Source organism: Melospiza georgiana, chromosome 6 (assembly GCF_028018845.1).
Source record: "Melospiza georgiana isolate bMelGeo1 chromosome 6, bMelGeo1.pri, whole genome shotgun sequence".
NCBI lineage: Eukaryota > Metazoa > Chordata > Aves > Passeriformes > Passerellidae > Melospiza > Melospiza georgiana.
Genome location: NC_080435.1, coordinates 4,534,193 through 4,549,672, shown reverse-complemented (window position 1 = coordinate 4,549,672; position 15,480 = coordinate 4,534,193). Strand labels below are relative to the sequence as shown.

The window sequence follows — 15,480 nt, the reverse complement described above, 5'->3', positions numbered from 1 at the left end:
GCATTAATTTCCCACATTTCATCCTTTGTAAATATGTTTTCTGAACATCCATCTGGCTCTGCTCTTTGCTTGTTCATTTCTTACCCATTTTAGTGTGCTGCATAGCATAAAATCCTAATTTGTAAAGGAACAATATTTAATGCATCTTCAAGAGCTTTCGATGCTGATGAATTTTTTCATTCTGTGCCATTTTTCTGTATCACAACTTTTCATGTATTTTATTAGTTAGGGAGAAAAAATTCTGGTTTTCTTATACAATCAGATATGTTCCTCTGAATATTTTAAAAGTTTAGGTTTTGTTTTTTTTTACCCCAGAAAACATCATGTCTGAGAGGGAAAACCAGTATTTTCTTCACAGGCAGTGCCTTGCCTTTATACTATGAATTGTTTTCTTTTTGACAGCTTGCCAAAGGGTCTTTGTTCATCTTGGTAATACCAATGATTTGGTTATTACTAGGCTTGTAATGACACACAAATATGTGACCTTAATTGAGACATGGAGGTTCCCTGGTTCTGGTTCTGATGCCTGGGGTTTTTTACTGATTTTTTTAGAAGATCTGCATCTTTTAATTTTTGAAAATATACAGTGTTAACTTTTGCCCTGGGGGAGTATTGGGATAGTTGGGTTCTTCTAAATTTTACAGACGCTTTTTAGAAGTTTTACTGATGATATGAACCATCTTGCTTTTTTGCATTATGATAGCTAAACAAAGTATAGTATGAACTACTGAACCATCTTCATAGTGTGCCTTGCCCAGTTTTGAGGCTGGTGTGGGATGAAGTGAGCAGGGAAGAGAATGACAGTATGAAACAGTAGCTCTGTCCAACCTGAGTAATTTCTGCCCCTAGGAGAGCTGAAATAAAAGAAACTGATACTCTGCACCTTTTTTTTTAGTGCAACATTTCTAGTTAGGTGAGCTGTGGCTGCTCATGGCAGCTTTGGCAGTTAATATGCAGTCCTTGTAAATTGGAAGTGAACGGAGCTCCAATGACCTTGAAAAAGAGCAGAAATAACAATTTACTGAACCACTAGCTCTGTCAAACTTCATTCTTAATATGTTGTTGAGAATAGGATGCCAAAACCTCTCTGTGAATTCATGAATCACCTTAAATTACCTCCCATTATTTGGATTCTCCTGGAAACTGCTAAAAACCATACAAATTTAGAAAGGACTTTTTTTCCATAGAATTTTGTACAGCTCCAAACCATTTTTTATTTTAGTTCTTTTTCAAGTTGGAGGGTTTTCTTTCTTCCTGTGAAATAGAAGTAGAGACAACTGCTGTGTTTTGTAACAAGCATCCTTCTCATCTCCCTAGTTATGGAGGCGTAATTTCTTTTAAACAAGAAACTGTTGCAGTAAAGTGCCAATGCTTCTAGTTTGTGCAGTAACAGCATATTTTTTTTAATAGATAATAAGCATTGCTTTATTAACAAAATATACTGCTACATCTTGTTTAACAACACAATTTACAAATGTCTATGTTGTAGTGTAGATTTAGCTTATAGGTTTGTTCCAACAGTCTCATCATTGCAATTGTGAAAAACTGAAACCTGAGGTGAAGTTAAGAACAAGCACCAGTGAGTTCCATGAGCATTTGCAAGGTTACCCCAGATTAAATAATGCCAAATGCAGAAAATTTAGTTCTAGAAGCATGATGTGAAGCATATTGGGTTTGAGTACCATTGAAATGCAGCCATTGCTGATAGTTTTATAAACAGAATATGCCTTGTAGAATTTCTGCTGGCATTTTAAAAGAATTATTGGTAAAAATAACTATTTCCAATGTCTTGTCATCTCTTTTGTTTAATTTTTACTTTCTTTTGGTCTCTTGCATGAAGGTTAAAAATAGAGATGATGACTAGGAAAGTACATTTTATAGGCTTAAGAATTGTTTTCCAGTACTGTAATTTTAAGAGTTAGTGATCTAATAGCAAAAATATCAAATTGAGCTAGATGACATATGAAAAGAGAGTACCCATTCCCAGATGAAGGGGAAAAAAAGCAGAAATCTGTCTTGATAGTGTCATTGTGCTGTTGTCTAAGTATTTCAAACAGTTGTTAGCCCTTACTGAATTACTGAAAAATTTAAATCACTACCTTTTCCTTCTACCTCCTGGTAATAAAGTCAAGGAACAATCTTTTTTCCATCTGCATCCTCAGTTTTCTCACAAAATTAAGGGGCAGTTATTTTTAGAGACACAGATGGGTATTTATCTCTGCTGTCTTGTACAAAAAAAATTGGTAATTTCATGTTGTTTTTCTTTACTTTCCTTTCACATGGAATCACAGACATCCACTAATGACCTGGGATCTTAGCCAAGAGCTAGAGGCAGTGGGAGAAAATGCAGGATATTTATAACTTCATTATAATCCATCATTTATTCCTTGCTGTCCTCATTGTAAGAGGGGTATCATTCAGTATAAAAAAACCACTTAACTCTCACAGTATTTATTTTGCTTATTTTAAGAGTATCAGTAAAATTAACCGCTCTACTTTTTTTAATTCTTGTTTCTTTTCAGTGGTCATTCAGGCACAGATAACAATGGTATCACAACATTTAAAGTGACAGCTTACATTATTTTTCTGGCATGAAGTAATATCAGGGGCAGGGGAATGAGATGTCTAAAACATCTGGCCATGGAGTAAAACAGGTGTAACTGTAGATAATATTGTGTTGCTTCTCCCAGCTGTGACATTAACCTTTGCTAGACCTTTTGAAAAGCTGAAGATTTCAGCTTCCCTCACAGTTCCATTATTGAATGGTCTGGTCCAGAACTCAATCAGGAAAAATTTTTCTTCCTGGGGTATTGCTGGCACTGGTCTGAGTCCCAGTGTTACTGTTCTGCTGTTGAAGATGCACAGCACAGAAATTAAATCTCTACCTCTAACATCCAGCCCAGCACTCAAACCTGTAGTCTCAGGTTCTTGGGACAGAGAAATGAAACCACTTCATTTCTCATCTCCTCATTAAGTGGTTTGTAGAAACTGTTGCAAGTTGTGTGTAGCTAGCAATTTATTTCCAATCTTCTTCCTCTCCCTAAGGATGTTTATGGAAGTTTTCATCTATTTTAAAGACCCCAAAACCACAAAATGCTATGTGTGAATCTTAAAGTATTCATTAATAAAGCCAAAAATTGTCTGGTGTTTTTCGGTGTAGAAAGCTTTATTATGACAAATATAGCTGGGCTAAGCTAAATCAATATTGATGCAGTGTCAAATGCTGTAGAGTTTGGATTATGTGGCTATTACATTAAAATTCCTCTTCTATAAATCAGTGATAACACAATAAGAATCCCTGTTGGAAAGGGAAAGAGATGAGTGGTATATCCTTTTGTACAGGTAGATGAGAATACACACACACAATTTATAAATTGGGCTGATGTGGTAAGCAGAGATTTTTTTCCTTTTTTCAAAAGGTGAGATTTTTTTTTAATGAGTGAATAAGATGTGTTTTCATGAATGCACCCTATTCATGGTGCTTATTGCTGAATTTTATTTTATTCAGCAATAAAATCGCAGGAATGTAAAGCTACCACTCATCCTAATCAGAATCCAATATTCTCCCTCCTGCTCCCCCCAGAAAAACAATAGATTTGACAAATACTCTCTAGTGTTTTTATTCTATGGTTTCCCCTAAATACCTTAAGCTTGAACTTTCATGCTGTTAAATTTAGTGTGTGTCTGTACATGACAACACAGACCAGACAGTTTTTCCACTGGAAAAAAAAAAATTACACCTGATAAGAAGAACAAGGAGACCACTGTTGTCTCTCACAGGGAGAATTAAAGCACAAAGGGATTTCAGGACACACAGGAAGCCTGTTGGCAGAGCCAAGAGCAGAGCTGTCTCTTAGGTTCTGCTGCGAGCGCCTCTGCCAGGGGCCAAGCTGCTTGAGCTGGAGAGAAGCCGTCCCTTTCACAGCAGCCCTGCTTCCGGTCGGACTGGGAAAAAGGAATTAAAAGGCAGGGCAGAGAGAAGGAAAAGAAATAATCCTGGTTGTGGAGCTGCGGCCTCTTGTTCTGAGAGAAAAAGCGTTCCCAAACTAAGCGACCGAAGCTTCCCCCCCTTCCGCTCTGTCCCTTTCAAAGCAAGGAGTAATGTTGCTGAAGTAATCCAAATGTCACAGTGGAGGGTTCTGTGCAACTGATCGGCACAATGTGCTTCCCTGTGCTTGTGCCTTCCCTGCCCGTGTGCAGAAAGCCCTTCGGCTGACGTTTGTGTAATATTTGTTAAGACAAAACACGCGCGGAAAAAGCCTTGCATTATTGCAACAACCTCCTAGATTTGTTTTTACGTATTCCTTCCTTGCATTCTCTTTCTGCCTTTTTATTTTAATTAATCTTGAGGATTTTGTAAAGATTGTGGGACAAAGGCTTTCATTATTTTGGTGGGAATTGCTTAGTCCTGTATAATTCTATTTAATGAAATATTTTTTCACCTTAAATCTGAGTCTTGGCAGCTACATTCGAGATGTAGCAGCAATTTAACTAAACATGATTTAGTTGTAACCCAAACAGCAACAGCTTGAGGTGAGCAAGACTCTGGAAGGAAAACACACAAAATATGAGATACAGCATGTCTGTAATTCATATTAGGGACTGTGGCAAACAGATACTGCAGGACTGAGCCTCTCGGACTTCATACAGTTACTCAAACTGCCCTGACCTATTGGCTGAGTGGGATTTTGTGGGTGTAGTAAATAAGAGCACCTCTTTAATACTTAATTCACTTTGTAGCTGTGTCTGCTGCAGTTATATTGATACTCTGAAGCTTTCTATCTACTGATGACGAGGTTTTCCCTTATCTTGCTTGCATGGCAAATATTTAATGGAAACCAGGCTGTTGAGTTTTTTCAGCCTTTGTAAAGTCACTTGTTGGTTCTATGGCCAAAAGTAGCTTTTGGCTGTGTGTCTTGCTTCAGTTGAGTCTTTTCCACTTTCATTAAACTGGGGTGTTTTAAAGGAAATTTTAAAATTGTGCTGTGAAAGAAGATAATTTTTTTTATATTGGTCCTGGTTATTAGCTGTGGGAATTTATCTTAGTATTCTAACTTTAGCCTAATGTTTTTCAGTAAAACTGGATTGCTTGTGGTGAGTTGTCAATGTTGTTACTTGTGGACTATGCCAGTAATAAGTAGCAATTTCATTTATTCAGAAATCCTTTTATATTCCTTTTTTTTTGCCTTTATCAAATAAACTCTCTTGAAATTTCTGAGATTTCCAAGTTGGGCTTCATGTCCTAATGTTACTATCACACATTGACCATTTCAGACACTGGCAAATAAGAAAATACATGCTGTCCAAATAAGACTGAATAAACTATTCTATTAACTTGTTGCTCCTAAAAGTTGTAGCTTCCTCCTTCTGCTTTCTCCTCCCCTTTCCTCTGCTTCAGTCAAAGTTGTTCCTTGCTTGTTCATTGTTCTCAAAGCAAAATGCAAGTCTTATTTTCCAGAAGGTACTTAGGGGAAAAAAGCCCTGAGTGCCAGAAAATGCTTATTTATCAATATTGATCCCTTACATTTGTAAACTTGGCATTACATGCTGTACCTGAAAATTTACTGGATTTTTTTTTATGTGGCTCTGAGACTTGGCTTGAGTGATTTGGAAAAAAATTCAATTTCCCAAATTATTAAACCCCAAAGCATAACAGTCAATTTACTGTCATTTAAAACTATTGATTTAATTTATTTTTTCTTTCTGCTTGCAATCCAGGTTCTGGTTGGATTGAGAAAGAAAAGCTTTATGCTCAGGAAATTTATATTGCCAAACCTTAATTTCTGATAGAATGACCCCATCTCTGATAGAATGACCCCATTATCTTCAAAATTAAAGCATTTATTAGTCTAAGAGGAATACTCTCATATAATAGAGAGCCTCTTCCACTTACAATGTAAAATATCTATTTGTTGTCATCAGCTGTGCTAGGTGTGTATGTATTCAATGCATTCTAATTCAAAGAAAAGTCAAAGGTACTGACTTTAACTGAGCCTTGTGTTACAAAGTCAGTAGCATTAGTTTGAGCCTCATGCATTAGAGAACAGTTTAATTGTCTCCAACCTTTTGGAAGAACAAAAAGAAAAACTGACAGTCAACACACTTGTGTCTGTCTTAGTGTGTGTCACAGAGAGGTTATAGACTGAAGGGATTATCCACAGGCCGTTGGTTTGATAATAACTAAGGAGTCAAAGAATATAAAAGAAGAAAAGTCTTTATTATATACCCAGGCAGTTGGGAGAAATAGAACATGCTTAAACTTTTTTTCAAAAATAAATAGGCCTTTTTAAAAAGAGGAATTTGAAAACAAAAGGCTTTACACTTTTAATATCTGAGAAAAAAATTCAGTGTAAACTAAAGTCCCAAATCATTACTGTTAATAAAAGAAATCTGAAAATTCTTTCACTTTTGTTGAGTAACTCCATGCCATATTTTACTTCTTAGCAGTAGAAAAAAATATATTTCAGAAAAAAATAGTCATCTGTCTGCTAATGCATACTTATAGACAGACATGCAGGTCTAGTGTGATAAATTGTGATACAATCTTAGGCTAATAAATAAGGTATTTTCCAGTGTCTTGAAAATTCGTTATTTAAGAAAGACACAAAAAAACCATTATAAATTCTGGCACTTAAGCAAGCAAAGGAGAGCTGAGAGAAGATTTCTGATTCTGCTGTCCAAATGGGAAAGAATCAGAACAGATTATTGCTCTTATAAATCTCCTGGTAGTGAAAAATGTTGTTATGCTTATTACTCACAAATCTAATTGCAAAACATGTTTGCAATTTCTAAAAAGGAAGAGTTTTACTACTTTAGTATTATGAAACTCACCTTATAAAAGTTCATGCAAAGTGGAGAAGAAATGTCTTTTGTCACTTGGTCGTCACTGTTTCTTAGGACAGGTGGTATCCTTCTTTCAATCTCCCAGACTCCTTCAATTTTCTAATCTTTTGGTAAGACAAGGTGCATTTCCAATTGATAGTCCTTATATATAATTTTTAAAATGGACTTTGTGGAAATGTTAAAATACTGAGGCATTCTTGAAGAAGCAACCCAAAACCATATCGCAGTTTGTTCCACCAATTTTTACTTTGTTTTAATTGAGTAAATGTTCTTGTCAGGAGTGACCTGATATAAACTGCAGGTTTTTGGAGTGGATTTACTTTGTTGTCCATGCTGAATTCAGTTTATACTTCATAATTTTTGTTTTCCAAAACAATTTCAGAGATTTTTTTGCAGAGTGGCGCATTCATTTAACCTCTAATACATTTCTATTTCAAAAGAAATAAATAGTCAGTCTTTTTAGTCTTCAGTTTTAAATAGGATTAACTCAACGGTGATAATTCAAGACTTTTCTTAATACCTTCTCTTAGCTTTTTCAGAAAGACAGGGGTTTTTTTCCACTGTTAGGACTGTTGACAAGTGATGAAGTGTAGAATACTTCAGGGATCACCACGGGACATGGACCACATACAGCTGGGCAAGTGCAGGGAGCAGACATGGCAAGGGCAGTCGGGGCTTTGCTGAAGGGCTCGTTCTTGCCTGGAACAAAGTGAGCAGTGCCAGCCACGCAGAGCAGCCATGCAGGGAAGACAGAGCTGTCTCAGCCAGCTGAGTGTGCTCTCTGCAGGAAACCATATCCAACTCATGTTCCTTGAAAAGCCTCATCTTCCTGGAGTTTCATTTCAAATGTCGGACTTGGAAGGCTCCCAGAAAATTCTTCTTTTTCCCTGCCATCCCCACCTCATGATCAGCAAAATCTGTGATTCAATTTATTGTATCATGAAATATGTTAGTGTGTATGCCCAGAAATTAATTAGAGGATTTTTTGTATAAACTGCAGCTGTTATTGCTGATGGGTATTTGGACTAATGCCTCTGATATTAGAAAAAGCTTTGATTTCAATTACTCTCCTCCCTTTTTATATGTAATGAAGTAATAAATTCATTGCTGTGCTTCACTTCTCCATTTTTTCTGCAGTACACCAAAACAAAGAGGCTTTTCTAAATAAATTGAGGCTTTATTCAATTAAATTAATTGTAGTTTATCCTCACAGAAGGAGAAAGAGTAATTTACTAGAAAAAAAAAAAAACAAAAACAAAACAGTACAAATCAGCTTTTACTAGAAGTTGAGCAAATAATTTTTTTGAAATTATGATGCGTCACCATCCTAGGGTTATGTCACTGTTTTTAGAATATCTGGCTGGCTGTGAAGTCCAGGTTGGCCCCCTCCAAAGCTCTGCTTCATTTTCTTAATGGCCTCCAGTAGCAACTGGAGAGTTTGTCTCTGTATTGTTTTAGTCCTTTGTCTACAACATTTGTATCCCTGTGTTTTGTTCATGGCTTTCTCTGTATGCTTTGAATGGAAAAGTTTCTGGAGCTGATAATCCTAGTGAAGCAGATGCTCTGACATGCCACATACCTTTACAAATACAAGCAGGGGTAGTAAAATTTTGCCAAATAGGAATGTTATTGATTCTTCAACTGGAAATTAGCATCTTGTTTGAGTTTAAATATGATCTAGTTTGAGTTTAAATATGGTCTGATAACTGAAGTCTCAGGAGAGGATTTTCAATCTGCTTTCTGGATAGTTTAGGTAAAGTAGTGATATCTATGATTTTTTTCTGTTGATTTTTGTATCCGTTTTAGTGCATTTATCTGTCCATTGGAGAAGCAAATTACTTGGCAGTGGATGAGATTTCACAGCATGAAACACTGAAACCCCATATATCTCTCAATAGATACTAACCACCTTTCTATGTGAACAGCAAAACCATTAATGCTTGTAACATCTCTTTTTCAAGGCCAAAGTGTGCAGAGGGGTTGGCAGCCTGCCTGCTGGAACCTTTTGATCCACAGTGCACTTCCTGGCAAACCTTACTAGAGGTCCTATCAGCTGGTCTAGGGCAAGGCTTTGCTGTCCTGAGAATGTGATCACAATATGAGTCACCTGAGGATCAAAAATAAGAACAAAAAAAAAGGAGCAGGGAAAGTAGGAGGACAAACTGGTCAGAACTTCCTGTATGGGGAGTTTGGCAGTGTTGGCCCAACTTCAGCAGCAACAGCAGGACCAGTGCAAGCTCTGGAAGTCCTGAGAGGCTGGCAAGGATTTGGTGGTAACAGGTCCTGACTCTGTAATACAATGAGCAGAAAAAGACACATCACTGTGTGTTTGGTGGGAAGAGAAGATAAAAGCGTGTGACCTCTGATGGTGTCACTTACTGACCAGATGGGCCAGGTAGAATTATTTCTTGGCTGAAATCTGCATGCAGGTTTGACTTTGCTTTGCTTCTGTTCTGTAATTCTGATGCTGAGTTTATCTAATTGCATAAAAGAACCTTGATCATGTCTTTCAGTCACATTTATGATGACAACTGTAAATGCTCAGGGTCGGAAAGATCCTCAAGAATTCACATAGTCTGAATATAAAATAAGAGATAGCAGAGAGGGAAGCACTTAAACGCTATTGCTCCTTGTCAGCAGTGTGCTTGGCATACCAGTGTCTTAAGGATGATCTAACAAGTGGATGCTGGACATGCAACATTGAGTCTGATAACACAGAAAGACAAATGTGTGAAGATTCTTGTTCCCATGGAGTTATTAAAGGGGCAAGATCTGCAAGTAATGAAGACTGTTTGCAGGGAGACAAATTGTTCATGCGCTGTTTTATTTCTCTTGGTCTTTTCAGGTGTTCCAGGACCTTGGCACTTCTGTGTTGTCTGGTGCTTTTAGAGGATACAACATCTGCCTCTTGGCGTATGGACAGACAGGTTCAGGAAAAACTTACACAATGATGGGAACACCTGTGAGTTACACCATTCATTTTCAACTTGGGGTTGAGGGCAGGATGTCTAGCAGAAACATTGCTTCATTTTAAACAGTGGTTGTGGTGCTTGATGAGCAGAATGCTTACACATGTTTTATCCGGTTTTAAACTTTTGAAATGTGAGCCTTTGCATTTAGGTAAAAAATAGAGTATCAGGTAAAAATATTAGAAAGTGTGGTGCAGTTTAAATTTTTATTACTTGATAATCTTCTTCTTACTACATATGAATCTTGTCACAGAGTTAGATGACAAAAAAAATCATCTCAATACTCAGGAATAGTTCTGGATTTTAGCAACGGTAACCCAAGATAATACAAAGTATTCATTTCCATGTGATATTTTGGCAAACTGGTCTATGCTGAGATTAAATTGCTTTCACAAATAAAATTAGATACAATTCACGGCAATGGTTTTGTAACAGGCTTGATTATTACTTGTAATATTGACCTGTGGAAAGTAATACTTCACTTCCAGTTTTGACACTCATTTGAATGGAATTTACAGAAGCTGTTACATTCTGAGTTTGTCTACCAGGCACCACCTAAAGTGCATTTTAATCTTGCTACTCAGATTGATGGAGCCAGTTGATGATTTCCTGTGTTTTGTCACAACAGAAGGCAGTTTGATTTTTATTCATGAATATTCTTAGCTGTTGGTCAAACATACTGCTAAAAAGAAAAAAAAATTAATAGTTTGCATAAGTGGACCAGTATTTTCTACATCCATGGGAATCAAATTTTAAGGTGAAGTAAGGGCAAAATGTGTTTAAATTCTGAAGATAGGAGGCCTGTTCTAACATAGTTTGTTCTTTTGATGAGAGTTTGGATTTTTAAAATTTAATTTTCTCAATAGACATCAGCAATAGGATTTAGTTACATTATTACCAGATTTTTTCAAGGAAATTTCTGGATCTTGTGTTTCTAAGAGATTTCTTGCTTTAAAACTAATTTCTTTCTCCAAAGCAATACTGCTTTGGGCTGATCTTTAATGACAAGTATTCACTGTGAAACAATGTTCCAGTGTTTGGTGTAAACAGAACTTTGTCCATGGTGGTCCGCTTGGTGAATCTGGACTTTCTTCTTTCAAAGAACACAGTTTCAAGTGTGCCTTCTTTCAAGGCTTTCAAAAAAACCTTTCATGCCATTCAGCAAGCAGAATCCACCTAAGCCCTGGTGTCTTTCCCAGGGTGTGTAGGCACTGCTAAAGTGTGAGCAATCATATCATAAGGAGAGTTCATCACACAAAACCACACTGTTACCTCAGTGCTGTGTAGACTGGGCAAAATTTACATCACCTAGTCTGGGTGTTGTTAGCAGCTCCGTATCCTGTTCTCTCTGAGACACAAAATTTATAAATCTAGAATATAAAGATGTTCTAAGGCTCCTCAGTGATGCCATGGCATGAAGAAATAAAACTAGGATAAGGAAAACCCCAAAAATATTAATGAGCAATCTAGCTAGCTTCAGTGTTGGCCTGCCTGGCTTCATCTCGTCTGCAACACCTCTGACATAGACATGTCCAATATCATTACATCAAACAGCTTTTGGATTTAACCCAAGCCCCTAAACTTCTCATCAATGCTGTGTACATTGCTCCAAAATTACTTTTGGTATAATTAGTGATGCTGTTATGAACTACATTGCATGGCTGTTTGTGTTGTAATCCACCATAGTCATTACTGCACTATGATTCTGTCCTTTTCTTAAAACTTGGCTTTTGTTAAAAAATAGATTTTGCATGAATGTTAGGAAATATATTATTTAATTTTTTTTCTGTTTATTATTTGAAGGCATCCATTGGGCTGACACCTCGTATATGTGAGGTATTTTTTTTTTCTGCATTTGAATTTGTTTAAGCAGTAAGATTTTCTTAATGTATTTTAAATTGACATAAACTTCTCATTTGTGAAGGGCCTCTTTTCTAGGAAGGATGATTACTCAGACCAAATGGCATCATGCAGGGTAAAGGTCAGGTAAGTGTGTTACTGTTTTGGACAACAATATGAAGGCTTTTAACAGCATACTCTTGTGACTGAACAAAGTAAAGACTAGTTTATTTTGTTTCTGTTTTCTTAGATTATATTAGTTTTGGAATGAGGGGGAAAACACAGAACATGATGAGGAAGTATTTGGTTTAGTTTTCCATCTAAGTATTGTTCTTTGGATGCTGTCTGTTCACTTTTGTATAAACAGCTGAAATAGGAATGCAGTGAAAATTTACTTGCTCTGTTTAACTCCTAAATTGAGCCATAATCCTACATTCTGGTCTTATTCATCATTCCCTTGGACCTTATAAAGCATTGTGTTTGGAAATCTGGGGATTTGAGCCCACCAGCGCAAAAGAAATCTATGTAAGAGTCAGTTACATGGTCTAAATATACAGTTGCTCCTTTTGTTTTGTTTTTAGCTGAGTGAATTTAGCTTTCCTTTTTCTTTTCAGTTTTCTTGAAATCTACAATGAGCGTGTCCGAGACTTGCTGAAGCAGTCAGACCAAAAGAAGCCTTACACCCTTCGAGTTCGAGAGCACCCTGAAACAGGACCGTATGTCCAAGGTGAGAGTGGCCTTCTCAGCCAGCAGCACAACTGCAGGTGGACGTGTCCTAGGCGTGTTTGTGTCTTTGCATGTATTCCTGCAGTGGTCAGAATTGCCTCTGCCCTTCAAGGGTTACTTTTTTCAAATGTTTTTCTTGTTGTATGATCACTGAAAGCTTTGCCTCTGTTATCCTACTGGTTGGATACCCTGCACTGTCTGCCTTTCCGGCCGTATTATTTTTCTTCCTTTTATTTTAAAGAAATATTAGCTTAATCAAGAAGTCCACCAACATTAGCTCTAAATGTGTTCTCCAGGCCAGCCTAAGGTCCCTTCAGACCTGTTTCATACCTTGGCAGCAGAATATACATAAAAAAAAAAGAAAAAAGTAGATAAATTTAACTGTTTGATGTTGCAGGGCAGGCCGTGAGAAGCCATGAAAATCTCACCCAAGTGAAAACCTAATAAGCTTGATTTTCAATTGCCAGCTTTTTCAGTTGTCTGTCTTACTTTAGTTCTTGCCTTCTCTCTCATTTTTTTTTTCTACTTCCATTTTACTTTCAGTTTTGATTGGTACTTTTACCTCAAGGTCTCATCCAGCTTTAAATTGCAGTTTGGCCTTTGGTATTTCATGAATTGATTCGATCCTGGTATAAAGTTTGCCAGCTACATTTCCGTGTATCTGACCAACAGCTGACAAAAATCACATCTCAAAACCAGTGCAAAATCATACAAAGATGTACAGTGGACGTCAGAAGGAAGAGTGTTTTCCAAGCTGGGGGTTTGTTTAGAAAGTAAATGCATACATTTCCTTTTCTTCATGCCTTATATCCAGTGGGTGGAATTCCAGAGTAGCCTCTGGTATCACTGCCTCTGCAACTGCTTGGCTTGCCATCAGGTGAGCAGTAATACCTAGGGTAGTACACAAAACGCATATCACATAGGATGTTATGGATCCTGTCACATCAGAGCAAATACTGATTGGTCCCAGCTTCTAAATAGAGTCCTTGTCTCTGTTTAGTGGATTTCTCTTGCTCTCCCTGACTGATTTTTCTCCCTGTTTTTCTTTATTACGGCATTACTCATCATATGGTTATCCTTCCTTCAGAGATTGAGGGAAGATGTGACAATAGATAGAGCGACCTGACTGTGTGATTGGATGGAGCCTGATTGAATTGAGCCCAGCTCTGATTCCTTGCACACCTGCTCCGTTGGTCACAGTGCATCTAACAGGCCATGGTTATCACCAATTCCTGCTCTCAAAATTTGAAATCAGCACTCGCAAAGTGTTGAACTCACCTGGTCCTGTACACAAGGGTCTATCAGACATTCTGGTTGTCTCAGCTGTGCTTTCCCAGCACATCAGCCTCCTGTTTTAATGAGACTTGGAAAATAATAGATTAATTGATGGTCTCATTAGTACGGCAAACATAATTCTTTGAAAAGTAAATTCATAGACATTTGGCTTTTATTGAGGGCTTTCCAAGATTCTCTTTCTACCTGCTTGTAATTGAAGAACTTCATTGTTGATGGAGTCCAAAGACTAAGTATTTTCTTTTAGCAGCTGCTCATTCAGCACGCAAGAAAGGGTCTTTAAACTGCTTCCTTCCTTGGCAATTTCCATCTCTTTTCTCAGGCCTTATATCTCCAGTGACTCCTTGGCTGGATATAATGGAGTTTCCCTGTTTTAAAAGAAAACAAAGTTATAACTTCTGCCAATGGGCTGGCTTGCCTTTTGTCACTGTTTTGTCTTCATCTGGAATCTTTCAGGCCAATTCTGTCACTTCTTTTTAAATTCTATTGTGGCTTTTGTTGTTGTTGTGGGGTTCGTTTGGGGGGTTGGTTGTTTGTTTCTATTGTGCTTTTTTTGTTTACCCATTTTGAATAAGGATTTTATTCTTGTATTCCAAATTTTTTTGACTGGAAAAAATTTATGCTAGAGTTCTGAAATATGCCAATAAAGTTCCCAGTTGATTAGATTTTGTAAACTAAGAGAAGAGATAATGGCAAAATATTAGTCTAAATAATATTTGCCGCTTTTGACTACAGTTGTAAATTTATTTTAGATTATTCACTCTCTCTGTATATTACGACAGCCTCAAAAAAAAATTGTATTAATGCCTGTAAGAAAAAAAATATTTTCAATGGTAATTGTGATTAATGTTTTTTTAAAAATGCATGAAAAGTGAAATAATTTCTCTGCTGAAGACAGCATGGGGTGCAATTGGATGCTGTTTTGGGGCCATGTGACCTGAAGTAATTTCAGCCTGATGAGTCAGTGGCAACAGAGTTCTTTTATTTTAGATATGTGTATACAATATATATTAATAAATTTGCCTATGCAGTTTATGCAGTTGAGAACTGTGACAGTTTGCTTTACTTGAGACTGCCCTAGTGTCTGTTGAGGAGAGGGACTAATAAAATGTAGTGGAACTACATTCATTAGCTCACATCAAAAATAAGCTGCAGTAACTTAAACGCAAGTTTGAAGTATAGGTAGCTTGATTTCAATAAGATTGAATTCAAGAAAGCCTCTTGTGAAGAGGTTCACAACACTGGTACAAAATTCCCTTCTCAAGTGCACTAATGTATTGCTGCAATCAAAAATTGGTGAGCTCTGCAAGGAGGGTTTTCTATGTGCTGAAGCAGACTTTGATGATTTTATATGTAGTCTCTCTGTCCAGGATCAGAGTGCAAGAATAATATTTCCAACAGCTAAGATGAAAATTATCAGCAAATTTACTAGGAGAGCTTGATTTGTGCTTCACTTCCAGGCAATTTACTGTATGGGAGAAATTAAATTGATGAGCATCAACAAAGCTCAGAAATTTTCCATTGTTTTCCATACACCAACAAGTTAAGGACTAGCATCTGTATTTGCATTGTACTTCTTGCAAGCAATCAGCAATTTTAAGGTTTGCCGACTCTTAGGAGGAACTCCTCAGTGTGCATTAGTTTTAGTTGTGTGTTTGCTGTCAATGGCATCCAGAGTACAGTTAGCTGTGGATGAAGAGTACAGAGAGAGGGGAAAATCAGAAAACTTTTTCCCTTTAAGGACACTTAGATGCCCTGGGCAATGCATTTTCCATTTTCAAGTCCAGTCAGAAAGTCCCAGCTCTGAGCA

The 15,480-nt window shown here is 37.1% G+C and overlaps 1 protein-coding gene across 1 annotated transcript in view; it reads left to right on the top strand.

Moving 5' to 3' along the window:
- Positions 1-15,480, top strand: part of STARD9 (StAR related lipid transfer domain containing 9) — a 91,244-nt gene that overhangs the window by 22,143 nt on the left and 53,621 nt on the right. Inside the window, exons 4-7 of the mRNA XM_058025513.1 lie at positions 9,689-9,805; positions 11,616-11,648; positions 11,737-11,798; positions 12,266-12,378. Coding sequence (XP_057881496.1) covers positions 9,689-9,805; positions 11,616-11,648; positions 11,737-11,798; positions 12,266-12,378 — 325 coding nt within the window. The remainder of the gene's footprint in view (positions 1-9,688; positions 9,806-11,615; positions 11,649-11,736; positions 11,799-12,265; positions 12,379-15,480) is intronic.